Below are 27,333 nucleotides of genomic sequence, written 5' to 3'. Positions count from 1 at the left end.
GTATATAGCCTCATTACTACCTGGTACTCCTGGTATATAGCCTCATTACTACCTGTTACTCCTGTATATAGCCTCATTACTACCTGTTACTCCTTTATATAGCCTCATTACTACCTGGTACTCCTGAAAATAGCCTCATTACTACCTGGTACTCCTGTATATAGCCTCATTACTACCTGGTACTCCTGGTATATAGCCTCATTACTACCTGGTACTCCTGTATATAGCCTCATTTTTACCTGGTACTCCTTGTATAAGGCCTCATTACTTCCTGGTTACTATTTTCAATTTTATTTTGCAAATGTTCTTACTTTGTAACTCTGCTATTGAGAAAGGGCTTGTGGTTTATTATATCACAGTAAAGTCTACAACTGTTGTATTCGGTGCATGTGATGATTCAAATTAGATTAACAGTGGTGTTGAGAGAGAGAGAGAGAGAGAGAGAGAGCGAGAGAGAGAGAGTACCTTTGCCCTGGGCCAAGTTGCGGTTGAATCCCAGTGGACTGACAAACTCAAACAGGAAGACAGAGATGGCCGTGACCAGGAGTAGCATCACAAACATCATAACCCACACAGACGCACTGAAGGGCTCTGAGAGAGAGAGAGGAGGGGAGAGGGGGAGAGAAAGGGGAGGAAGGGAGAGAGAGAGGGAAGGAAGGAAGGAAGGAAGGAAGGAAGGAAGGAAGGAAGGAAGGAAGGAAGGAAGGAAGGAAGGAAGGAAGGAAGGAAGGAAGAGAGAGAGAGACACACAGAGAGAGAGAGAGAAAGAGGGAGAGAGAGACACAGAGAGAGAGAGAGAGAGACAGAGAGAAAGAGAGAGAGAGAGAGAGAAAGGGAGAGTTTCATAACTACTTTATTTGACAGTACTTTATTTGGTGTAAAGCATTGCCATCAGCAGCACCAGCACTTTAAAACCAGCGCTTCTGACGTCACACATGTAGATACATACTTATCATTCATCTCTATAACACCATATGAAGCAGACAGAGAGAGATGGAGGGGAGGGGGGAGGAGGAGGGGAGGAGAAAGACAGACAGAAAGATATCAAGAGAGAGACTGGCAGAAAGAGAATGAAAACACAGGGAGAGAAAGAGAGAGAGAGATAAACAGAGAGTGAAGACAGAGAGAATCAATGGAGAGAGAGATAGACAGAGAGAGAGTGAATGGAGAGAGAGATAGACAGAGAGAGAGAGTGAATGCAGATAGATAGACATAGAGAGAGAGTGAATGGAGAGAGAGATAAACAGAGAGAGAGAGTGAATGGAGAGAGAGACAGACAGAGAGAGAGAGGGAATGGAGTGAGAGAGAGAGAGAGAGAGAGAGAGAGAGTGAATGGAGTGAGAGATAGAGAGAGAGAGAGAGAGGGAATGGAGTGAGAGACAGAGAGAGAGGTTAGTCACAGTAAGTTTGAGTTTGAGCACATTTCCTTATTTCTCATTATTCCCTTGGATCTTCTCTGAGCGGAAAGTCTCACTGCCAACGGGCAGGAGAGGAGGAGGTGGAGGAGAGGAGAGGGAGAAGGAGAGGAGAAGAGAGGGAAAAGGTGAGGACGAGACGAGAGTGAGAGGAGAGGAGGGGGAGGAGTGGAGAGAAGAGGGAGAGGAGAGGGGGAGGAGAGGAGAGGAGAGGGAGAGGAGAGGGGGACGAGAGGAGACATGGAGAGGAAGTGAGGAGAGGAGACATGGAGAGGAAGTGAGGAGAGGAGACATGGAGAGGAAGTGAGGAGAGGAGACATGGAGAGGAAGTGAGGAGAGGAGACATGGAGAGGAGAGGAGGAGAGGATACATGGAGAGGAAGTGAGGAGGAGAGGAGAGAGAAATGGAGGAGACATGGAGAGGAAGAGAGGAGACAGGGAGAGGAGGAGTGGAGAGAGAAAGAGAGGAGGAGAAACGACCATGTGGGCAACATTGGTTGAAGTGATGTTTTGACATGTCTTTTTTAGTGACCTGAAAAAAAGTGCTGTTTTTAATAATGAATAGATTGTGAAACAACGACCCAGATTCTAATCCAAACATGACATCATTGTCAGGGGAAACCGTTGTAGTAAAGAAGACTCGTTTGCTACTCAGACAACCAGAACAAGACTAGAGCTGATAGAGTTGGGACCTTCCTCTAACACAGGGATGTGAAGGAGCAGCCATGGGAAACTCCAGTCCTCTGGGGCCTGATTGGCATCACACTTTCCCCTCAGACATACAGCTGACGCACCTGATTAAACTAACTGCATTCTGAACTGAAGATCATGAAACATTGATTATTGGAGTCAGGTGTGTCAGCAGGGGCTTGGGAAAAAAGTGTGTCCCCATTCAGGCCCCAAGGACTGGAACTGACCACCCCTGGATTAGAGAGGACTGGGATTGACTATCCCTGGATTAGAGGGAGAGAGACGTCTGGTGTTGACCATCCCTGGATTAGAGAGGACTGGAACTGACCATCCCTGGATTAGAGAGGACTGGGGTTGACTATCCCTGGAATAGAGAGGACTGGGGTTGACCATCCCTGGATTAGAGAGGACTGGGGATGACCATCCCTGGATTAGAGAGGACTGGGGTTGACCATCCCTGGATTAGAGAGGACTGGGGTTTACTATCCCTGGATTAGAGAGGACTGGGGTTGACCATCCCTGGATTAGAGAGGACTGGGTTTTACCATCCCTGGATTAGAGGGAGAGAGAGGTCTGGGGTTGACCATCCCTGGATTAGAGGGAGAGAGAGGTCTGGGGTTGACCATCCCTGGATTAGAGAGGACTGGAACTGACCATCCCTGGATTAGAGAGGACTGGGGTTGACTATCCCTGGAATAGAGAGGACTGGGGTTGACCATCCCTGGATTAGAGAGGACTGGGGATGACCATCCCTGGATTAGAGAGGACTGGGGTTGACCATCCCTGGATTAGAGAGGACTGGGGTTGACCATCCCTGGATTAGAGAGGACTGGGGTTGACTATCCCTGGATTAGAGAGGACTGGGGTTGACCATCCCTGGATTAGAGAGGACTGGGGTTGACCATCCCTGGATTAGAGAGGACTGGGGTTGACCATCCCTGGATTAGAGAGGACTGGGGTTGACCATCCCTGGATTAGAGAGGACTGGGGTTGACCATCCCTGGATTAGAGAGGACTGGGGTTGACCATCCCTGGATTAGAGGGAGAGAGAGGTCTGGGGTTGACCATCCCTGGATTAGAGGGGACTGGGGTTGACCATCCCTGGATTAGAGGGAGAGAGAGGTCTGGGGTTGACCATCCCTGGATTAGAGGGAGAGAGAGGACTGGGGTTGACCATCCCTGGATTAGAGGGAGAGAGAGGTCTGGGGTTGACCATCCCTGGATTAGAGAGGATTGGGGTTGACCATCCCTGGATTAGAGAGGATTGGGGCTTGACCATCCCTGGATTAGAGAGGATTGGGGTTGACCATCCCTGGATTAGAGGGAAAGAGAGGACTGGAGTTGACCATCCCTGGATTAGATGAAGAGAGAGGGAGAGCGAAACAGACAGAGATGGTAAAACAGAAAGAAAGACAGAAAGACAGACAGACAAAAAGGATGTGTATTACCGAGGAAGGCGGAGGGGGAGACGGTGCCGTTGCTACGGGGGACCATGACGCTGATGCCCGTCTCCACGAAGGGGACAGAGAAGTCTATGACCTCTGACCTTTCCTCATTGATGGTCAACGACCCCACTGCCATCGCTGCCTTCTTTTCAATCACCTGGACAACACACACACACACATTATAAACAGACACATACACACACAGAAAGGTTAATGGTCAAATAGCTCTACCTACCTACCTACCTAGCTAGTTCTATTAACAGAGAGGAAAGGAAGTAGGGAGAGAGACAGAGAGAGAGAGAGAGAGAGAGAGAGAGAGAGAGAGAGAGAGAGAGAGAGAGAGAGAGAGAGAGAGAGAGAGGCAGACAGGTAGACATACAGACAGACAGGTAGACAGACAAACAGACAGGCAGGTAGGCAGACAGACATAGAGACAGACAGACAGGTAGGGTGTGTCTCACCTCTCCCACCATGCCGTTCCAAACGTTGTTGATCTTCTTGCCGTGTTTTCCGTTGGTCACCAGGTAGAGGTCGAAGGTGAACTTGACGTTCCGGGCGATCTTCTTCAGGATGTCGATACAGAACCCTTTACAACACTGCTTTATATAGGAACCTCCGTCTTTTGTAGAGTTACTGCAACACACACACATACATACAGGTCAGTGTATATCAGGGCCTGTCTGTATGTATGAGTGTTCCCTGCTCCTGTCAGTAAATGAGTGTGTGAGTGGTCCGTCTGAATAAACCACATGAAGACATGGATAGAGGAGCAGATGCTGCTAGACTTTAAATAGAGCTCCAACTAACTACTGTATCTTAACACACACACACGCACACACACCGAGTCTTCCTTGCTGCCACCAGGATTAAAATATCAGATGGCCCTCTATCCCGTCTCTCTCTCTCTCTCTCTCTCTCTCTCTCTCTCTCTCTCTCTCTCTCTCTCTCTCTCTCTCTCTCTCTCTCTCTCTCTCTCTCTCTCTCTCTCTCTCTCTCTCTCTCTCTCTCTCTCTCTCTCTCTCTCTCTCTCTCTCTCTCTCTCTCTCACTCTCTCTCTCTCTCTCTCTCTCTCTCTCTCTCTCTCTCTCTCTCACTCTCTCTCTCACACTCTCTCTCTCTCTCTCTCTCTCTCTCTCTCTCTCTCTCTCTCTCTCTCTCTCTCTCTCTCTCTCTCTCACTCTCTCTCTCACACTCTCTCTCTCTGTCACCCTCTCTGTCACCCTCTCTCACCCTCTCTCTCTCTCTCACCCTCTCTCTCTCTATGTCACCCTCTCCCTCTTTCTCGCTCCCTTTCTCTCAACACATAAAAGTGTACTTCTTTCCATCAAACAGCACGTAGAGAAACAGATGAGATGAGAGGGGAGGAGATGAGATGAGAGGGGAGGAGATGAGATGAGACAGGAGGAGATGAGATGAGAGGGGATGAGATGAGATGAGACAGGAGGAGATGAGATGAGACAGGGGGAGATGAGATAAGACAGGAGGAGAGGAAACAGGTTGTAAGGCAAAAAATTTGGAAAAATGCCAAGCCACTGTAGATAGATAGAGTGATAGAGTGATAGAGAGATAGAGAGATAGAGAGATAGATAGATAGATAGATAGATAGATAGATAGATAGATAGATAGATAGATAGATAGATAGATAGATAGATAGATAGATAGATAGATAGATAGATAGATAGATAGTGATAGAGTGATCGAGTGATCGAGTGATCGAGTGATAGAGGTGTAGACCTACTCTTTAACATGTTTCCTACAGGGAACAGAGTTCCTCATGCAGGTTCCAGTCAGGATGTCTACGTTGTCAACGACGACGAAGGGTTTCTCCTCCAGAGTCACGATAGACAGGTGGTTCTCATCAGCCTCCTCGTCTCCCCACGAGTTATACCTGCTCACACACACATTATAATGCATTATAACAAGATATACCTGTTCAGACAGACATTATAATGCATTTTAACAAGATATACCTGCTCAGACAGACATTATAATGCATTATAACAAGATATACAAACTCAGACAGACATTGCAATGCATTATAACAAGATATACCTGCTCAGACAGACATTATAATGCATTATAACAAGATATACCTGCTCAGACAGACATTATAATGCATTATAACAAGATATACCTGCTCAGACAGACATTATAATGCATTATAACAAGATATACCTGCTCAGAAAGACTTTATAATGCATTATAACAAGATATAACTGCTCAGACAGATATTATAATGCATTATAACGAGTTATGCCTGCTTACACAGACAATATCCTCCATTATTATATTGAACACATAATAACATAATATAACAATATAAGTCATTTTGTTTATTAGATTGCCTCATGGACCTGTCATGTGGACTAGTGTCCTGTCCAGGGGGTTAGGGTTAGACTAGTGTCCTGTCCAGGGGGTTAGGGTTAGACTAGTGTCCTGTCCAGGGGGTTAGGGTTAGACTAGTGTCCTGTCCAGGGGGTTAGGGTTAGACTAGTGTCCTGTCCAGGGGGTTAGGGTTAGACTAGTGTCCTGTCCAGGGCTTAGGGTTAGTCCTGTCCAAGGGGTTAGGGTTAGACTAGTGTCCTGTCCAGGGGTTTGGGTTAGACTAGTGTCCTGTCCAGGGGGTTAGGGTTAGACTAGTGTCCTGTCCAGGGGGTCAGGGTTAGACTAGTGTCCTGTCCAGGGCTTAGGGTTAGTCCTGTCCAGGGGGTTAGGGTTAGACTAGTGTCCTGTCCAGGGGGTTAGGGTTAGACTAGTGTCCTGTCCAGGGGGTTAGGGTTAGACTAGTGTCCTGTCCAGGGGGTTAGGGTTAGACTAGTGTCCTGTCCAGGGGTTTAGGGTTAGACTTGTAACTATGTCATATTAACAATGTAAATAGATTTTTAAAATAGTTGTACCTGGGCCATACCGGGAACATCAGAGAAAGGGTCCCATTCTCCCAACGACCCATCTGGAGAGAGTGAGAGAAAGAAAAAAAGAGAGAGAGAGAAAGACAGAGAGAGAGGGAGAAAGACAGAGAGAGAGAGAGAGAGAAAGACAGAGAGAGAGGGAGAAAGACAGAGAGAGAGAGAGAGAGAGAGAGAAAGACAGAGAGAGACAGAGAGAGAGAAAGAGAGAGCGAGACAGAGACATAGAGAGAGCGAGACAGAGAGAGAGAGAGAGAGAGAGAGAGAGAGAGAGAGACAGACAGACAGACAGACAGACAGACAGACAGACAGACAGACAGACAGACAGACAGACAGACAGACAGACAGACAGACAGACAGACAGACAGACAGACAGACAGACAGACAGACAGACAGACAGACAGACAGACAGACAGACAGACAGAGAGAGGGGTGGGGGAGAGAATCACACAGAGGTCATATTTAGTATTTTTCAGAGAGTAGATATCAACAGTATCTCTCTACCAGCTGGACAGATATACAGAGAGTAGATATCAACAGTATCTTCCTACCAGCTGCACAGATATACAGAGAGTAGATATCAACAGTATCTCCCTACCAGCTGGACAGATATACAGAGAGTAGATATCAACAGTATCTTCCTACCAGCTGGACAGATATACAGAGAGTAGATATCAACAGTATCTCCCTACCAGCTGGACAGATATACAGAGAGTAGATATCAACAGTATCTCCCTACCAGCTGGACAGATATACAGAGAGTAGATATCAACAGTATCTCCCTACCAGCTGGACAGATATACAGAGAGTAGATATCAACAGTGTCTCCCTACCAGCTGGACAGATATACAGAGAGTAGATATCAACAGTATCTTCCGATTCAGAGAAAGCGAGACCGATTCAAGACCAAGACCAGAAAAACGCGAGTCCAATTCAAGACCACAATTGTAATTTGTCAAATCGCCACCATAATATGAGTTCATAATGTTCAGTATTTCTGTGTTCATATTTCAGAACATCTTGATCCTATAGACATTCAGAATAATGTAGAGCCACTCTACAAATTATTACCCAAACACAGTGGGGAACAATGGGCCTTCTACTCCTTCAGAGAAAGGGCTAAGGATTTATAATAACACAGTGGGGAATAATGGGCCTTCTACTCCTTCAGAGAAAGGGCTAAGGATTTATAATAACACAGTGGGGAACAATGGGCCTTCTACACCTTCAGAGAAAGGGAAAAGGATTTATAATAACACAGTGGGGAGCAATGGGCCTTCTACTCCTTCAGAGAAAGGGAAAAGGATTTATAATAACACAGTGGGGAGCAATGGGCCTTCTACTCCTTCAGAGAAAGGGCTAAGGATTTATAAAAACACAGTGGGGAACAATGGGCCTTCTACTCCTTCAGAGAAAGGGCTAAGGATTTATAATAAGACAGTGGGGAACAATGGGCCTTCTACACCTTCAGAGAAAGGCCTGAAAGGGCTTTAACATCATGCTGTGTGTGACTGCTGTCTTCCCATCGACCCTATGCAGTGGTGTAGTGGTGCCTGGAGAAGTGGGTAAACTGAAATGGCCCGCCCAGTGAAAGGAAAGACACCATGTGTGAAAAATCCTATGTTTTCCTATGTTTTTTGTATCGTCCAGAACAATGCTTAAACCATATTAATCTGATTGGGTGAACCTGTCAGGTTGGCTCCCCACTGGGTGGGCCTGTCAGGTTGTCTCCCCACTGGGTGGGCCTGTCAGGTTGGCTCCCCACTGGGTGGACCTGTCAGGTTGTCTCCCCACTGGGTGGGCCTGTCAGGTTGGCTCCCCACTGGGTGGACCTGTCAGGTTTGCTCCCCACTGGGTGGACCTGTCAGGTTGGCTCCCCACTGGGTGGGCCTGTCAGGTTGGCTCTCCACTGGGTGGACCTGTCAGGTTGGCTCCCCACTGGGTGGATCTGTCAGGTTGGCTCCCCTCTGGGTGGGCCTGTCAGGTTGGCTCCCCACTGGGTGGACCTGTCAGGTTACTCCCCACTGGGTGGGCCTGTCAGGTTGGCTCCCCACTGGGTGGGCCTGTCAGGTTGTCTCCCCACTGGGTGGGCCTGTCAGGTTGGCTCCCCACTGGGTGGACCTGTCAGGTTGTCTCCCCACTGGGTGGACCTGTCAGGTTGTCTCCCCACTGGGTGGGCCTGTCAGGTTGGCTCCCCACTGGGTGGACCTGTCAGGTTTGCTCCCCACTGGGTGGACCTGTCAGGTTGGCTCCCCACTGGGTGGGCCTGTCAGGTTGGCTCTCCACTGGGTGGACCTGTCAGGTTGGCTCCCCACTGGGTGGATCTGTCAGGTTGGCTCCCCACTGGGTGGGCCTGTCAGGTTGGCTCCCCACTGGGTGGACCTGTCAGGTTACTCCCCACTGGGTGGGCCTGTCAGGTTGGCTCCCCACTGGGTGGACCTGTCAGGTTGGCTCCCCACTGGGTGGGCCTGTCAGGTTGTCTCCCCACTGGGTGGGCCTGTCAGGTTGGCTCCCCACTGGGTGGACCTGTCAGGTTGTCTCCCCACTGGGTGGGCCTGTCAGGTTGGCTCCCCACTGGGTGGACCTGTCAGGTTGGCTCCCCACTGGGTGAACCTGTCAGGTTGGCTCCCCACTGGGTGGGCCTGTCAGGTTGGCTCTCCACTGGGTGGACCTGTCAGGTTGGCTCCCCACTGGGTGGACCTGTCAGGTTGGCTCCCCACTGGGTGGGCCTGTCAGGTTGGACCTGTGGACTAAACATTTTCCAACACCTGGTTTTCATACCCGTTGTTGCCTTAGTTAGCATTTACTGGTAGATCTCATCAGTTGAAATGTCTTTCCTACCCAACCGGCTAATGATTTCTCTACTGTACTACATCATTGATCAGTAGTATATCTCCACTACACTACTTTGATACGCATCAGTAGGGATTAACAAGTGAGTTTACCCAATGCCCCCTGAAACAAAACTGGGTATACAGCTTATACCTGCACATAACCTCCACTACACACCACTGGCCCTTTGTGTTTTACAACAAGTGCACTCTCCTAAAGTTTAATTGTACATGGTCCCTGTCAAATACATTAAAATAAACAGTTAAACAAATACTGATAAAAACATTGTTACCTTCTCCCATGTCCTATTTGGATGAAGGACAATGACGGACAGTTTGGGGTTGGCTTGGTAACCGTCTACGGTGAAGGACAGGTCACGCTCCTCGTAGGTCACGTGCATCATGTTCCTGAAACACATCATCATCATCATCATCATCATCATCACCACCACCACAATCATCATCATCATCACTATCATTATCATCATCATCATCACTATCATCATCATCATCACCATCACTATCATTATCATCATCACCAGCATCATCATCATCATCATCATTATCATTATCATCATCATCACTATCATTATCATCATCATCATCATCACTATCATCATCATCATCATCATCATCATTTACATTTACATTTACATTTAAGTCATTTAGCAGACGCTCTTATCCAGAGCGACTTACAAATTGGTGCATTCACCTTATGATATCCAGTGGAACAACCACTTTACAATAATGCATCTAAATCTTTTAAGGGGGGGGTAGAAGGATTACTTTATCCTATCCCAGGTATTCCTTAAAGAGGTGGGGTTTCAGGTGTCTCCGGAAGGTGGTGATTGACTCCGCTGTCCTGGCGTCGTGAGGGAGCTTGTTCCACCATTGGGGTGCCAGAGCAGCGAACAGTTTTGACTGGGCTGAGCGGGAACTGTGCTTCCTCAGAGGTAGGGGGGCCAGCAGGCCAGAGGTGGATGAACGCAGTGCCCTTGTTTGGGTGTAGGGCCTGATCAGAGCCTGAAGGTATGGAGGTGCCGTTCCCCTCACAGCTCCGTAGGCAAGCACCATGGTCTTATAGCGGATGCGAGCTTCAACTGGAAGCCAGTGGAGAGAGCGGAGGAGCGGGGTGACGTGAGAGAACGTGGGAAGGTTGAACACCAGACGGGCTGCGGCGTTCTGGATGAGTTGTAGGGGTTTAATGGCACAGGCAGGGAGCCCAGCCAACAGCAAGTTGCAGTAATCCAGACGGGAGATGACAAGTGCCTGGATTAGGACCTGCGCCGCTTCCTGTGTGAGGCAGGGTCGTACTCTGCGAATGTTGTAGAGCATGAACCTACAGGATCGGGTCACCGCCTTGATGTTAGTGGAGAACAACAGGGTGTTGTCCAGGATCACGCCAAGGTTCTTAGCACTCTGGGAGGAGGACACAAGGGAGTTGTCAACCGTGATGGCGAGATCATGGAACGGGCAGTCCTTCCCCGGGAGGAAGAGCAGCTCCGTCTTGCCGAGGTTCAGCTTGAGGTGGTGATCCGTCATCCACACTGATATGTCTGACAGACATGCAGAGATGAGATGAGAGACCATCATCATCATCACCATCATCATCACCATCATCATCATCATCATCATCATCCATCATCACCATTATCATCATCATCATCATCACCATCATCATCATCACCACTATCATCATCACCATCATCATCACCATCATCATCATCATCACCATCACCATCATCATCATCATCACCATCATCATCATCATCATCACCATCATCACCATCATCATCATCATCATCATCACCACTATCATCATCACCATCATCATCACCATCATCATCATCATCATCACCATCATCATCATCATCACCATCATCACCACTATCATCATCATCATCACCATCATCATCATCATCATCATCACCATCATCATCATCACCATCATCACCACCAATATCATTATCATCATCATCATCATCATCACTATCATTATCATCATCATCACTATCATTATCATCATCATCATCACCACTATCATCATCATCATCATCACCACTATCATCATCATCACCACCATCATCATCATCATCATCTATCATTCATCATCATCATCATCATCATCATCACTATCATTATCATCATCATCACTATCATTATCATCATCATCACCACTATCATCATCATCATCACCACTTCATCATCATCATCATCACCACCATCATCATCATCACTATCATCATCACCATCACTATCATCATCACCATCATCACCATCATCACCACCACTATCATTATCATCATCATCATCATCATCATCACTATCATTATCATCATCATCACTATCATTATCATCATCATCATCACCACTATCATCATCATCACCACTGTCATCATCATCATCTATCATTATCATCATCATCATCACCACTATCATCATCATCACCACTGTCATCATCATCATCATCACCACTATCATCATCATCATCATCAATCATTATCATCATCATCACCACCACTGTCATCATCATCATCATCATCATCATCATCATCATCTATCATTATCATCATCATCACCACCACCGTCATCATCATCACCGCTATCACCATAATCATCATCATCATCATCTATCATTATCATCATCATCACAATCATCATCTATCATCATCATCACCACTATCATCATCCCCACTATCATCATCATCACCATCATCATCATCATCATCATCACCTTCACCATAATCATCTATCATTATCATCATCATTATCATCACCATCATCATCATCATCATCAACATCATCACCATCATCATCATCATCATCATCATCACCATCATTATCACCATCATCATCATCACCGTCATTATCATCATCATCATCATTATCATCATCATTATCATCATCGTCATCATCACCACTATCATCATCATCATCACCACTATTTTCATCATCACCACCACTATCATCATCATCAGAGAAGAGAGAGAGAATGAGAGAGAGAGAGAGAGAGAGAGAATGAGCAAGAGGAAGAGGAAAAGACAGACAGAGAGAGAGAGAGAGAGACAGACAGACAGACAGACAGACAGACAGACAGACAGACAGACAGACAGACAGACAGACAGAGAGAGATAGGAAGAGGAAGAGGAAGAGGAAGAGGAGTGGAATGTGTGTGTGAGGAGGAGGCAGTGTCAGAGGCCAAACTGCTCTCTTGGAAAAACAAACACTGCATTGATTTCTCTCTAAAGATATACACGCCTGGAGGACACACACACACACACACACACACACACACACACACACACACACACACACACACACACACACACACACACACACACACACACACACACACACACACATATATGCACTAATACCCACACCGAGAGGTCTGCCCTCAACACATCTACTTCTACACTAATCACTATTAAATTCACTGTACAGAATTTAACATAATGTAGCTGCAGTTTGACTGTAGAGAAATGTATTAAAACTGTTTACAACATAGTTCTACAGTAATGTATAAAAACTGTTTACAACATAGTTCTACAGTAATGTATTAAAACTGTTTACAACACAGTTCTACAGTAATATATTAAAACTGTTTACAAAATAGTTCTACAGTAATGTATAAAAACTGTTTACAACATAGTTCTACAGTAATGTATTAAAACTGTTTACAACACAGTTCTACAGTAATATATTAAAAATGTTTACAACATAGTTCTACAGTAATGTATAAAAACTGTTTACAACATAGTTCTACAGTAATGTATTAAAACTGTTTACAACACAGTTCTACAGTAATATATTAAAACTGTTTACAACATAGTTCTACATGGGGTCCCGTGTGGCTCATTAGGTAGAGCATGGTGTTTGCTACGCCAGGGTTGTGGGTTTGTTTCCCACGGGGGACCAGTACGGAAAACAAAAATGGATGAAATGTATGCATTCAGTACTGTAAGTCGCTCTGGATAAGAGCGTCTACTAAATGACAAAAAAAATTTGTTTTAAAATGTACAGTAATGCATTAAAACTGTTTACAACATAGTTCTACAGTAATATAGCTAAACTGTCTACAACATAGTAATATAGTTAAACTATCTACAACATAGTTCTACAGTAATATAGTTCTACAGTAATATAGTTAAACTGTCTACCCAATGTAATTGTACTACAGTAGCAGTCAAAAGTTTGGACACACCTACTCATTCAATGGTTTTTCTTTACTTTTACTATTTTCTACATTGTAGAATAATAGTGAAGACATCAAAACTATGAAACAACACATTTGGAATAATGTAGTTTCCAAAAAGTGTTAAACAAATCAAAATATATTTTATATTTGAGATTCGACCAACTAGCCACCCTTTGCCTTGATGACAGCTTTGGACACTCTTGGCATTCTCTCAACCAGCTTCTTGAGGTAGTCACCTGGAATACATTTCAATTAACAGGTGTGCCTTGTTAAAAGTAAATGGATGGAATTTCATTCCTTCTTAATGAGTTTGAGCCAATCTGTTGTGTTGTGACAAGGAAGGGGTGGTATACAGAAGATAGCCCTATTTGGTAAAAGACAAAGTCCATATTATGGCAAGAACAGCTCAAATAAGCAAAGAGAAACTACAGTCCATCATTACTTTAAGACATAAATGTCAGTCAATCCGGTAAATTCTTCAAAAGTTTCATCAAGTGCAGTTGCAAAAACCATCAAGCGCTGTGATGTTTCCGGTCACAACTTGCAGACTTGTTTACGCTGCTGTGCGTTTTGTTGCCGATCTTACTTTTGTTACCTGACGGTTTTTTACTTTTTCATTACCGTATATTTTTACTTTTTCCCTCACTCAACTTTTTTCATTCAACTTTTTCACCCCGGAGGTTTTATCTGGACATGGTTCGTCAGGACTTCAAACAGCCGAAGCTAAGTAACATTAACATGATGCCCTCTAATTGCAGTCGTTGTACTTATAATATACAGGAGAACGATCGCCTTACGGCAAGGATAGCTGTGCTGCAAGCCCAGCTTCAGACGCGATCGTTAGGCAAGGGTAATTTCAGTGTAGGAAAGGATGAAACAGCGTCTGTGCCACCAGTAAGTACAGATAGTAACGTTAGTATAAACCCCCTCGCACGGTCCCCGCAGCCGGACATCTTTCTCATGGCTTCTGGAGGGAAACGCTGTAGGAATGCTCAACCGGTGTCGCTTATTCAGCCGACAGAAACTTTCAACCGGTTCTCCCCATTAAGCGAGTCGGAGTCGGAGGCCGAGACTTCTCTGGTCTCTACTCCTCCCGTTGTGGGGTCTGAGACGCCGACGGCTCCCACAATTAGCTCTGACAAATTGAAAACCCTAGTCATTGGCGACTCCATTACCCGCAGTATTAGACTTAAAACTAATCATCCAGCGATCATACACTGTTTACCAGGGGGCAGGGCTACCGACGTTAAGGCTAATCTAAAGACGGTGCTGGCTAAAGCTAAAACTGGCGAGTGTAGAGAGTATAGAGATATTGTTATCCACGTCGGCACTAACGATGTTAGGATGAAACAGTCAGAGGTCACCAAGCGCAACATAGCTTCAGCGTGTAAATCAGCTAGAAAGATGTGTCGGCATCGATTAATTGTCTCTGGCCCCCTCCCAGTTAGGGGGAGTGATGAGCTCTACAGCAGAGTCTCACAACTCAATCGCTGGTTGAAAACTGTTTTCTGCCCCTCCCAAAAGATAGAATTTGTAGATAATTGGCCCTCTTTCTGGGACTCAACCACAAACAGGACCAAGCCTGGCCTGTTGAGGAGTGACGGACTCCATCCTAGCTGGAGGGGTGCTCTCATCTTATCTACGAACATAGACAGGGCTCTAACTCCTCTAGCTCCACAATGAAATAGGGTGCAGGCCAGGCAGCAGGCTGTTAGCCAGCCTGCCAGCTTAGTGGAGTCTGCCACTAGCACAGTCAGCGTAGTCAGCTCAGCTTTCCCCATTGAGACCGTGTCTGTGCCTCGATCTAGGTTGGGCAAAATAAAAAATGGCGGTGTTCGCTTTAGCAATCTCACTAGTATAAAGACCTCCTCCATTCCTGCCATTATTGAAAGAGATTGTGATACCTCACATCTCAAAATTGGGTTACTTAATGTTAGATCCCTCACTTCCAAGGCAGTTATAGTCAATGAACTAATCACTGATAATAATCTTGATGTGATTGGCCTGACTGAAACATGGCTTAAGCCTGATGAATTTACTGTGTTAAATGAGGGGGGCTAGGGTCAGTCTGTTACATCTGGAGTATTTCTCTTGTCTTATCCGGTGTCCTGTGTGTATTTAAATATGCTCTCTCTAATTCTCTCTTTCTCTCTTTCTGTCTTTCTCTCGGAGGACCTGAGCCCTAGGACCATGCCTCAGGACTACCTGGTATGATGACTCCTTGCTGTCCCCAGTCCACCTGGCCGTGCTGCTGCTCCAGTTTCAACTGTTCTGCCTGCGGCTATGGAACCCTGACCTGTTCACCGGACGTGCTTGTTGCACCCTCGACAACTACTATGATTATTATTATTTGACCATGCTGGTCATTTATGAACATTTTAACATTTTAACATTTTGACCATGTTCTGTTATAATATCCACCCTGCACAGCCAGAAGAGGACTGGCCACCCCTCATAGCCTGGTTCCTCTCTAGGTTTCTTCCTAGGTTTTTGGCCTTTCTAGGGAGTTTTTCCTAGGGAGTTTTTCCTAGCCACCGTGCTTCTTTCACATGCTTTGCTTGCTGTTTGGGGTTTTAGGCTGGGTTTCTGTACAGCACTTTGAGAATATCAGCTGATGTACGAAGGGCTATATAAAAATAAATTTGATTTCATTTGAAATTTGATTTGATTTACGATAGCAAATTTCAATTTACAAAAAAAAAAACAATGACGTTTTCGTCTTTTGAGCTTCTAGTCATGAAATCTATGCAGCCTACTCACTCACTTTTTATAGCTACTGTTTACAGGCCTCCTGGGCCATATGCAGTGTTCCTCACTGAGTTCCCTGAATTCCTATCGGATCTTGTAGTCATAGCAGATAATATTCTAATTTTTGGTGACTTTAACATTCACATGGAAAAGTCCACAGACCCACTCCAAAAGGCTTTCGGAGCCATCATCGACTCAGTGGGTTTTGTCCAACATGTCTCTGGACCTACTCACTGCCACAGTCATACTCTGGACCTAGTTTTGTCCCATGGAATAAATGTTGTGGATCTAAATGTTTTTCCTCATAATCCTGGACTGTCGGACCACCATTTTATTACGTTTGCAATTGCAACAAATAATCTGCTCAGACCCCAACCAAGGAGCATTAAAAGTCGTGCTATAAATTCTCAGACAACCCAAAGATTCCTTGATGCCCTTCCAGACTGCCTCTGCCTACCCAAGGACGTCAGAGGACAAAAATCAGTTAACCACCTAACCGAGGAACTCAATTTAACCTTGCGCAATACCCTAGATGCAGTTGCACCCCTAAAAACTAAAAACATCTGTCATAAGAAACTAGCTCCCTGGTATACAGAAAATACACGAGCTCTGAAGCAAGCTTCCAGAAAATTGGAACGGAAATGGCGCCACACCAAACTGGAAGTCTTCCGACTAGCTTGGAAAGACAGTACCGTGCAGTATCGAAGAGCCCTCACTGCTGCTCGATCATCCTATTTTTCCAACTTAATTGAGGAAAATAAGAACAATCCGAAATGTCTTTTTGATACTGTCGCAAAGCTAACTAAAAAGCAGCCTTCGCAAATGGAGGATGGCTTTCACTTCAGCAGTAATACATTTATGAACTTCTTTGAGGAAAAGATCATGATCATTAGAAAGCAAATTACAGACTCCTCTTTAAATCTGGGTATTCCTCCAAAGCTCCATTGTCCTGAGTCTACACAACTCTGCCAGGACCTAGGATCAAGGGAGATACTAAAGTGTTTTAGTACTATATCTCTTGACGCAATGATGAAAATAATCATGGCCTCCAAACCCTCAAGCTGCATACTGGACCCTATTCCAACTAAACTACTGAAAGAGCTGCTTCCTGTGCTTGGCCCTCCTATGTTGAACATAATAAACGGCTCTCTATCCACCGGATGTGTACCAAGCTCACTAAAAGTGGCAGTAATAAAGCCTCTCTTGAAAAAGCCGAATCTTGATCCAGAAATTATAAAAACTATCGGCCTATATCGAATCTTCCATTCCTCTCAAAAATTTTAGAAAAAGCTGTTGCACAGCAACTCACTGCCTTCCTGAAGACAAACAATGTATACGAAACGCTTCAGTCTGGTTTTAGACCCCATCATAGGACTGAGACTGCACTTGTGAAGGTGGTAAATGACCTTTTAATGACGTCAGACCGAGGCTCTGCATCTGTCCTCGTGCTCCTAGATCTTAGTGCCGCTTTTGATACCATCGATCACCACATTCTTTTGGAGAGATTGGAAACCCAAATTTGTCTACATGGACTAGTTCTGGACTGGTTTAGATCTTATCTGTCGGAAAGATATCAGTTTGTCTCTGTGAATGGTTTGTCTTCTGACAAATCAATTGTAAATTTCGGTGTTCCTCAAGGTTCCGTTTTAGGACCACTATTGTTTTCACTATATATTTTACCTCTTGGGGATGTCATTCGAAAACATAATGTTAAATTTCACTGCTATGCGGACGACACACAGCTGTACATTTCAATGAAACATGGTGAAGCCCCAAAATTGCCCTCGCTAGAAGCCTGTGTTTCAGACATAAAGAAGTGGATGGCTGCAAACTTTCTACTTTTAAACTCGGACAAAACAGAGATGCTTGTTCTAGGTCCCAAGAAACAAAGAGATCTTCTGTTGAATCTGACAATTAATCTGGATGGTTGTACAGTCGTCTCAAATAAAACTGTGAAGGACCTCGGCGTTACTCTGGACCCTGATCTCTCTTTTGAAGAACATATCAAGACTGTTTCAAGGACAGCTTTTTTCCATCTACGTAACATTGCAAAAATCAGAAATTTTCTGTCCAAAAATGACGCAGAAAAATTAATCCATGCTTTTGTTACTTCTAGGCTGGACTACTGCAATGCTCTACTTTCCGGCTACCCGGATAAAGCACTAAATAAACTTCAGTTAGTGCTAAATACGGCTGCTAGAATCCTGACTAGAACCAAAAAATTTGATCATATTACTCCAGTGCTAGCCTCCCTACACTGGCTTCCTGTTAAGGCAAGGGCTGATTTCAAGGTTTTACTGCTAACCTACAAAGCATTACATGGGCTTGCTCCTACCTATCTTTCCGATTTGGTCCTGCCGTACATACCTACACGTACGCTACGGTCACAAGACGCAGGCCTCCTAATTGTCCCTAGAATTTCTAAGCAAACGGCTGGAGGTAGGGCTTTCTCCTATAGAGCTCCATGTTTATGGAATGGTCAGCCTACCAATGTGAGAGACGCAGACTCAGTCTCAACCTTTAAGTCTTTACTGAAGACTTATCTCTTCAGTAGGTCCTATGATTAAGTATAGTCTGGCCCAGGAGTGTGAAGGTGAACGGAAAGGCTGGAGCAACGAACCGCCCTTGCTGTCTCTGCCTTGCCGGTTCCCCTCTTTCCACTGAGATTCTCTGCCTCTAACCCTTTTACAGGGGCTGAGTCACTGGCCTACTGGTGTTCTTCCATGCCGTCCATGGGAGGGGTGCGTCACTTGAGTGGGTTGAGTCACTGACGTGGTCTTCCTGTCTGGGTTGGCGCCCCCCTTGGGTTGTGCCATGGCGGAGATCGTTGTGGGCTATACTCGGCCTTGTCTTAGGACGGTAAGTTGGTGGTTGGAGACATCCCTCTAGTGGTGTGGGGGCTGTGCTTTGGCAAAGTGGGTGGGGTTATATCCTGCCTGTTTGGCCCTGTCCGGGGTATCATCGGATGGGGCCACAGTGTCTTCTGATCCCTCCTGTCTCAGCCTCCAGTATTTATGCTGCAGTAGTTTATGTGTCGGGGGGCTAGGGTCAGTCTGTTACATCTGGAGTATTTCTCTTGTCTTATCCGGTGTCCTGTGTGTATTTAAATATGCTCTCTCTAATTCTCTCTTTCTCTCTTTCTGTCTTTCTCTCGGAGGACCTGAGCCCTAGGACCATGCCTCAGGACTACCTGGTATGATGACTCCTTGCTGTCCCCAGTCCACCTGGCCGTGCTGCTGCTCCAGTTTCAACTGTTCTGCCTGCGGCTATGGAACCCTGACCTGTTCACCGGACGTGCTCGTTGCACCCTCGACAACTACTATGATTATTATTATTTGACCATGTTGGTCATTTATGAACATTTTAACATCTTGACCATGTTCTGTTATAATATCCACCCTGCACAGCCAGAAGAGGACTGGCCACCCCTCATAGCCTGGTTCCTCTCTAGGTTTCTTCCTAGGTTTTTGGCCTTTCTAGGGAGTTTTTCCTAGGGAGTTTTTCCTAGCCACCGTGCTTCTTTCACATGCTTTGCTTGCTGTTTGGGGTTTTAGGCTGGGTTTCTGTACAGCACTTTGAGAATATCAGCTGATGTACGAAGGGCTATATACAAATACATTTGATTTGATTTGATTTGATGAAACTGGCTCTCATGAGGACCGCCACAGGAAAGGATGACCCAGAGTTACCTCTGCTGCAGAGGATACATTTATTAGAAATACCAGCCTCAGAAATTGCAGCCCAAATAAATGCTTAACAGAGTTCAAGTAACAGACACATCTCAACATCAACTGTTCAGAGGAGACTGCGTGAATCAGGCCTTCATGGTCGAATTGCTGCAAAGAAACCACTACTAAAGGGCACCAATAATAAGAAGAGACTTGCTTGGGCCAATAAACACGAGCAATGGATATTAGACCGGTGGAAATCTGTCCTTTAGTCTAATGAGTCTAAATTTGTGATTTTTGGTAACAACCGCCGTGTCTTTTTGAGACGCAGAGTAGGTGAATGGATGATCCCCGCATGTGTGGTTCCCACCGTGAAGCATGGAGGAGGAGGTGTGATGTTTTTTTATTTTTATTGGTGACACTGTCTGTGATTTATTTAGAATTCTAGGCACACTTAACAGCATTCTGCAGCGATTCGCCATCCCATCTGGTTTGCGCTTAGTTTGACTATGATTTGTTTTTCAACAGGACAATGACCCAACACACCTCCAGGCTGTATAAAGGCAATTTCACCAAGAAGGACAGTGGTGGAGTGCTCTATCAGATGATCTGGCCTCCACAATCACCCAACCTCAACCCAATAGAGATGGTTTAGGATGAGTTGGACCGCAGAGTGAAGGAAAAGCAGCCAACAAGTGCTCAGCATATGTGGGAACTCCTTCAAGACTGTTGGAAAAGCATTCCAGGTGAAGCTGGTTGAGAGAATGCCAAGAGTGTGCAAAGCTGCCATCAAGGCAAAGAGGTGGCTACTTTGAAGAATCTAAAATATAAAACATACACTGGGTGAAAAGGGTCCATATCAGTGGATATCTTTACATGACATGTTTGATATTCTAAAGAATACAGACCATGTACAATGCATATTTGGAGTTTTGTGGATTTGCACCATATCCTGACATTCTGAATCCAAATGTGTTTGTTAGACGTATATAATAATAGTGGGATTACTCTGAATTATCTCACATGGACCTTTCCTATGGCCGGATATGGACTCATTCAATATCCTGAGATATGTGACATCCTATTTTCTCTCTTCATGTTGACTGTATACATCACATATGTGTTTTTTCAGTCCATTCAAGATATCAAGCTATATTGATTCCAGATATGCTTTTCTTGGCTGAGGTCCATATCCAGATGTTGATATGCTGAAAATAAGGAGGATTTCTGATGCATTTCTGAGTTTTCAGCACATGCTCAATCATTTCACAAATGTGAAATCCATATTTTTCTTTCATGCACAAATAATTGTGGATTTTGGTATGACTGGATGTTGACTAATTAGATATCCTGAGATCGGCCTATGAGGACATCTTATATTACATTACATTACATTTAAGTCATTTAGCAGACGCTCTTATCCAGAGCGACTTACAAATTGGTGCATTCACCTTATGATATCCAGTGGAACAACCACTTTACAATAGTACATCTATATCTTTTTGGGGGGGGGGGGGGGGTAGAAGGATTACTATATCCTATCCCAGGTATTCCTTAAAGAGGTGGGGTTTCAGGTGTCTACGGAAGGTGGTGATTGACTCCGCTGTCCTGGCGTCGTGAGGGAGCTTGTTCCACCATTGGGGTGCCAGAGCAGCGAACAGTTTTGACTGGGCTGAGCGGGAACTGTGCTTCCTCAGAGGTAGGGGTGCCAGCAGGACAGAGGTGGATGAACGCAGTGCCCTTGTTTGGGTGTAGGGCCTGATCAGAGCCTGAAGGTATGGAGGTGCCGTTCCCTTCACAGCTCCGTAGGCAATCACCATGGTCTTGTAGCGGATGCGAGCTTCAACTGGAAGCCAGTGGACAGAGCGGAGGAGCGGGGTGACGTGAGAAAACTTGGGAAGGTTGATCTTATGTTCTCCATATGATGACAAATACTGACAGTAGGCCTACACAGTATATGTTCTCAGCACATATAATGCACAAGATCTTGATATGCTAAATGAGAACCATTTCTGAAGGCTTATTTGAGTTTTAAGGACATGCTCAATAATTTGACAAATATTAAATCCATATCATTCTTTCAGACACTAGCTAAATGTTTTGTATTTCATCTGCATAAAGGCACTGGCAAACCGCAAGTTAAAAGCACTGTAACTGGTAGCCTAGCAACAAGAATCACCTCTTTTTCTGTTGTGGAGTTTCAAGTGTCATTTTTGAATTTGGTCGTGTGGGTAAATGGTGTGCGGTCGAACGGACAACTGGAGAAACAAAGAAGTGAGAAGCTGTTCAGAAAATACCTCAAAGAAGTGAACGTTAAAGTGAGTAGCTAATTTGATATGTTTTATTTATCTTAGTAACTAGACTCAAGAACGTTAGCTAATTTGATATGTTTTATTTATCTTAGTAACTAGACTCAAGAACGTTAGCTAATTTGATATCTTTTATTTATCTTAGTAACTAGACTCAAGAACGTTAGCTAATTTGGCCAGCAGCTAGTAAGACAAAGCTATCAAGCCTCAAGGTGATGGCTAACGTTTTTAAAACGTTTCGACGTTTTTTGCATTACTGGTTAATATAATATAAACTCAGCAAAAAAAGAAACATCCTCTCACTGTAACTGCGTTTATTTTCAGCAAACTTAACATATTTGTATGAACATAACAAGATTCAATAACTGAGACATAAACTGAACAAGTTCGCTGTCCATGGCAGAACACTGACTATCCTGTCTTGCAGGAAATCACGCACAGAAAGAGCAGTATGGCTGGTGGCATTGTCATGCTGGAGGGTCATGTCAGAAAGGGTACCACATGAGGGAGGAGGGTGTCTTCCCTGTAATGCACAGCGTTGAGATTGCCTGCAATGACAACGAGCTCAGTCCGATGATGCTGTGACACACCGCCCCAGACCATGACGGACCCTCCACCTCCAAATCGATCCCACTCCAGAGTACAGGCCTCGGTGTAACGCTCATTCCTTCGACGATGAACGCGAATCTGACCATCACCCCTGGTGAGACAAAACCGCGACTCGTCAGTGAAGAGCAGTTTTTGCCAGTCCTGTCTGGTCCAGCGACGGTGGGTTTGTGCCTGTAGGCGACGTTGTTGCCAGTGATGTCTGGTGAGGACCTGCCTTACAACAGGCCTACAAGCCCTCAGTCCAGCCTCTCTCAGCCTATTGCAGACAGTCTGAGCACTGATGGAGGGATTGTGCATTCCTGGTGTAACTCGGGCAGTTGTTGTTGCCATCCTGTACCTTGCCCGCAGGTGTGATGTTCGGATGTACTGATCCTGTGCAGGTGTTGTTACACGTGGTCTGCCACTGCGAGGACGATCAGCTGTCCATTCTGTCTCCCTGTAGCGCTGTCTTAGGCGTCTCACAGTAAGGAGATTGTAATTTATTGCCCTGGCCACATCTGCAGTCCTCATGCCTCCTTACAGCATGCCTAAGGAACATTCATGCAGATGAGCAGGGACCCTGGGCATCTTTCTTTTGGTGTTTTTCCAGAGTCAGTAGAAAGGCCTCTTTAGTGTCCAAAGTATTCATAACTGTGACCTTAATTGCCTACCGTCTGTAAGCTCTTAGTGTCTTAACGACCGTTCCACAGGTGCATGTTCATTAATTGTTTATGGTTCATTGAACAAGCATGGGAAACAGTGTTTAAACCCTTTACAATGAAGATCTGTGAAGTTATTTGGATTTTTACGAATTATCTTTGAAAGACAGGGTCCTGAAAGAAGGGATATTTCTTTTTTTGCTGAGTTTAGCTAGCTAACTTTTTCCAGTTAGGAAGAGAAGCTACATTGTTGTATGGTTATGAAATTATCGTATTTCCTTGCAATATCGACACAATTTTGATCAATGGTTTATGCATTGACAGTTTGGAGAGGATTACAGACCAACTCTACCACCACGTTGGGTCAGGACTGTTTGGAGAGGATTACAGACCAACTATACCACCAAGTTGGGTCAGGACTGTTTGGAGAGGATTACAGACCAACTCTACCACCACGTTGGGTCAGGACTGTTTGGAGGGGATAACAGACCAACTCTACCACCACGTTGGGTAAGGACTGTTAGGAGAGGATTACAGACCAACTCCACCACCACGTTGGGTCAGGACTATTTGGAGGGGATCACAGACCAACTCTATTACCACGTTGGGTCAGGACTGTTTGGAGGGGATCACAGACCAACTCTACCACCACGTTGGGTCAGGACTGTTTGGAGAGGATTACAGACCAACTCTACCACCACGTTGGGTCAGGACTGTTTGGAGAGGATTACAGACCAACTCTACAACCAAGTTGGGTCAGGGCTGTTTGGAGAGGATTACAGACCAACTATACCACCAAGTTGGGTCAGGACTGTTTAGAGAGGATTTACAGACCAACTCTACCACCAAGTTGGGTCAGGACTGTTTGGAGAGGATTACAGACCAACTCTACCACCAAGTTGGGTCAGGACTGTTTGGAGGGGATCACAGACCAACTCCACCACCACGTTGGGTGAGGACTGTTTGGAGGGGATCACAGACCAACTCTACCACCACGTTGGGTCAGGAATGTTTGGAGAGGATTACAGACCAACTCTACCACCATGTTGGGTCAGGACTGTTTGGAGGGGATCACAGACCAACTCTACCACCACGTTGGGTCAGGACTGTTTGGAGGGGATTACAGACCAACTCTACCACCACGTTGGGTCAGGAATGTTTGGAGAGGATTACAGACCAACTCTACCACCACGTTGGGTCAGGACTGTTTGGAGAGGATTACAGACCAACTCTACCACCAAGTTGGGTCAGGACTGTTTGGAGGGGATCACAGACCAACTCTACCACCAAATTGGGTCAGGACTGTTTGGAGGGGATCACAGAATAACTCTACCACCAAGTTGGGTCAGGACTGTTTGGAGGGGATTACAGACCAACTCCACCACCACGTTGGGTCAGGACTGTTTGGAGGGGATCACAGATCAACTCTACTACCACGTTGGGTCAGGACTGTTTGGAGGGGATCACAGACCAACTCTACCACCACGTTGGGTCAGGAATGTTTGGAGAGGATTACAGACCAACTCTACCACCACGTTGGGTCAGGACTGTTTGGAGAGGATTACAGACCAACTCTACCACCAAGTTGGGTCAGGACTGTTTGGAGGGGATCACAGACCAACTCTACCACCACGTTGGGTCTGGACTGTTTGGAGAGGATCACAGACCAACTCTACCACCATGTTGGGTCAGGACTGTTTGGAGAGGATTACAGACCAACTCTACCACCACGTTGGGTCAGGACTGTTTGGAGGGGATTACAGACCAACTCTACCACCACGTTGGGTCTGGACTGTTTGGAGAGGATTACAGACCAACTCTACCACCAAGTTGGGTCTGGACTGTTTGGAGAGGATTACAGACCAACTCTACCACCACGTTGGGTCTGGACTGTTTGGAGGGGATCACAGACCAACTCTACCACCAAGTTGGGTCTGGACTGTTTGGAGGGGATCACAGACCAACTCTACCACCAAGTTGGGTCTGGACTGTTTGGAGAGGATTACAGACCAACTCTACCACCACGTTGGGTCAGGACTGTTTGGAGGGGATTACAGACCAACTCTACCACCAAGTTGGGTCAGGACTGTTTGGAGGGGATCACAGACCAACTCTACCACCACGTTGGGTCAGGACTGTTTGGAGAGGATTACAGACCAACTCTACCACCATGTTGGGTCAGGACTGTTTGGAGGGGATCACAGACCAACTCTACCACCACGTTGGGTCAGGACTGTTTGGAGAGGATTACAGACCAACTCTACCACCACGTTGGGTCAGGACTGTTTGGAGAGGATTACAGACCAACTCTACCACCACGTTGGGTCAGGACTGTTTGGAGGGGATTACAGACCAACTCTACCACCACGTTGGGTCTGGACTGTTTTGAGAGGATTACAGACCAACTCTACCACCATGTTGGGTCAGGACTGTTTGGAGGGGATCAAAGACCAACTCTACCACCATGTTGGGTCAGGACTGTTTGGAGAGGATTACAGACCAACTCTACCACCACGTTGGGTCTGGACTGTTTGGAGAGGATTACAGACCAACTCTACCACCACGTTGGGTCAGGACTGTTTGGAGAGGATTACAGACCAACTCTACCACCACGTTGGGTCTGGAATGTTTGGAGAGGATCACAGACCAACTCTACCACCAAGTTGGGTCAGGACTGTTTGGAGAGGATTACAGACCAACTCTACCACCAAGTTGGGTCAGGACTGTTTGGAGGGGATCACAGACCAACTCTACAACCACGTTGGGTCAGAACTGTTTGGAGAGGATCACAGACCAACTCTACCACCATGTTGGGTCTGGACTGTTTGGAGAGGATTACAGACCAACTCTACCACCACGTTGGGTCCGGACTGTTTGGAGAGGATTACAGACCAACTCTACCACCAAGTTGGGTCAGGACTGTTTGGAGAGGATTACAGACCAACTCTACCACCACGTTGGGTCAGGACTGTTTGGAGGGGATCACAGACCAACTCTACCACCACGTTGGGTCTGGACTGTTTGGAGAGGATCACAGACCAACTCTACCACCACGTTGGGTCAGGACTGTTTGGAGAGGATTACAGACCAACTCTACCACCAAGTTGGGTCAGGACTGTTTGGAGGGAATCACAGACCAACTCTACCACCACGTTGGGTCAGGACTGTTTGGAGAGGATCACAGACCAACTCTACCACCATGTTGGGTCTGGACAGTTTGGAGAGGATCACAGACCAACTCTACCACCACGTTGGGTCTGGACTGTTTGGAGAGGATCACAGACCAACTCTACCACCACGTTGGGTCAGGACTGTTTGGAGAGGATTACAGACCAACTGTACCACCACGTTGGGTCAGGACTGTTTGGAGGGGATTACAGACCAACTCTACCACCACGTTGGGTCTGGACTGTTTGGAGAGGATTACAGACCAACTCTACCACCACGTTGGGTCTGGACTCTTTGGAGGGGATCACAGACCAAATCTACCACCAAGTTGGGTCTGGACTGTTTGGAGAGGATTACAGACCAACTCTACCACCATGTTGGGTCAGGACTGTTTGGAGGGGATCACAGACCAACTCTACCACCATGTTGGGTCAGGACTGTTTGGAGAGGATTACAGACCAACTCTACCACCACGTTGGGTCTGGAATGTTTGGAGAGGATTACAGACCAACTCTACCACCACGTTGGGTCAGGACTGTTTGGAGAGGATTACAGACCAACTCTACCACCACGTTGGGTCTGGAATGTTTGGAGAGGATCACAGACCAACTCTACCACCAAGTTGGGTCAGGACTGTATGGAGAGGATTACAGACCATCTCTACCACCATGTTGGGTCAGGACTGTTTGGAGGGGATCACAGACCAACT

The 27,333-nt window shown here is 45.9% G+C and overlaps 1 protein-coding gene across 1 annotated transcript in view; it reads right to left on the bottom strand.

Moving 5' to 3' along the window:
* Positions 1 to 27,333, bottom strand: part of LOC106563992 (glutamate receptor ionotropic, NMDA 2A) — a 428,098-nt gene that overhangs the window by 208,022 nt on the left and 192,743 nt on the right. The window contains exons 8-13 of the mRNA XM_045690511.1: positions 9,580 to 9,694; positions 6,447 to 6,499; positions 5,288 to 5,437; positions 4,011 to 4,182; positions 3,553 to 3,706; positions 466 to 591 (exon numbers count right to left, since the gene is read on the bottom strand). Of these exons, the coding sequence (XP_045546467.1) occupies positions 466 to 591; positions 3,553 to 3,706; positions 4,011 to 4,182; positions 5,288 to 5,437; positions 6,447 to 6,499; positions 9,580 to 9,694 (770 nt within the window). The remainder of the gene's footprint in view (positions 1 to 465; positions 592 to 3,552; positions 3,707 to 4,010; positions 4,183 to 5,287; positions 5,438 to 6,446; positions 6,500 to 9,579; positions 9,695 to 27,333) is intronic.

This window comes from Salmo salar, chromosome ssa12 (genome assembly GCF_905237065.1).
Source record: "Salmo salar chromosome ssa12, Ssal_v3.1, whole genome shotgun sequence".
Lineage (NCBI taxonomy): Eukaryota > Metazoa > Chordata > Actinopteri > Salmoniformes > Salmonidae > Salmo > Salmo salar.
The sequence above is the reverse complement of the archived record's forward strand: the minus strand, read 5'-3'. Positions and strand labels throughout refer to the sequence as shown.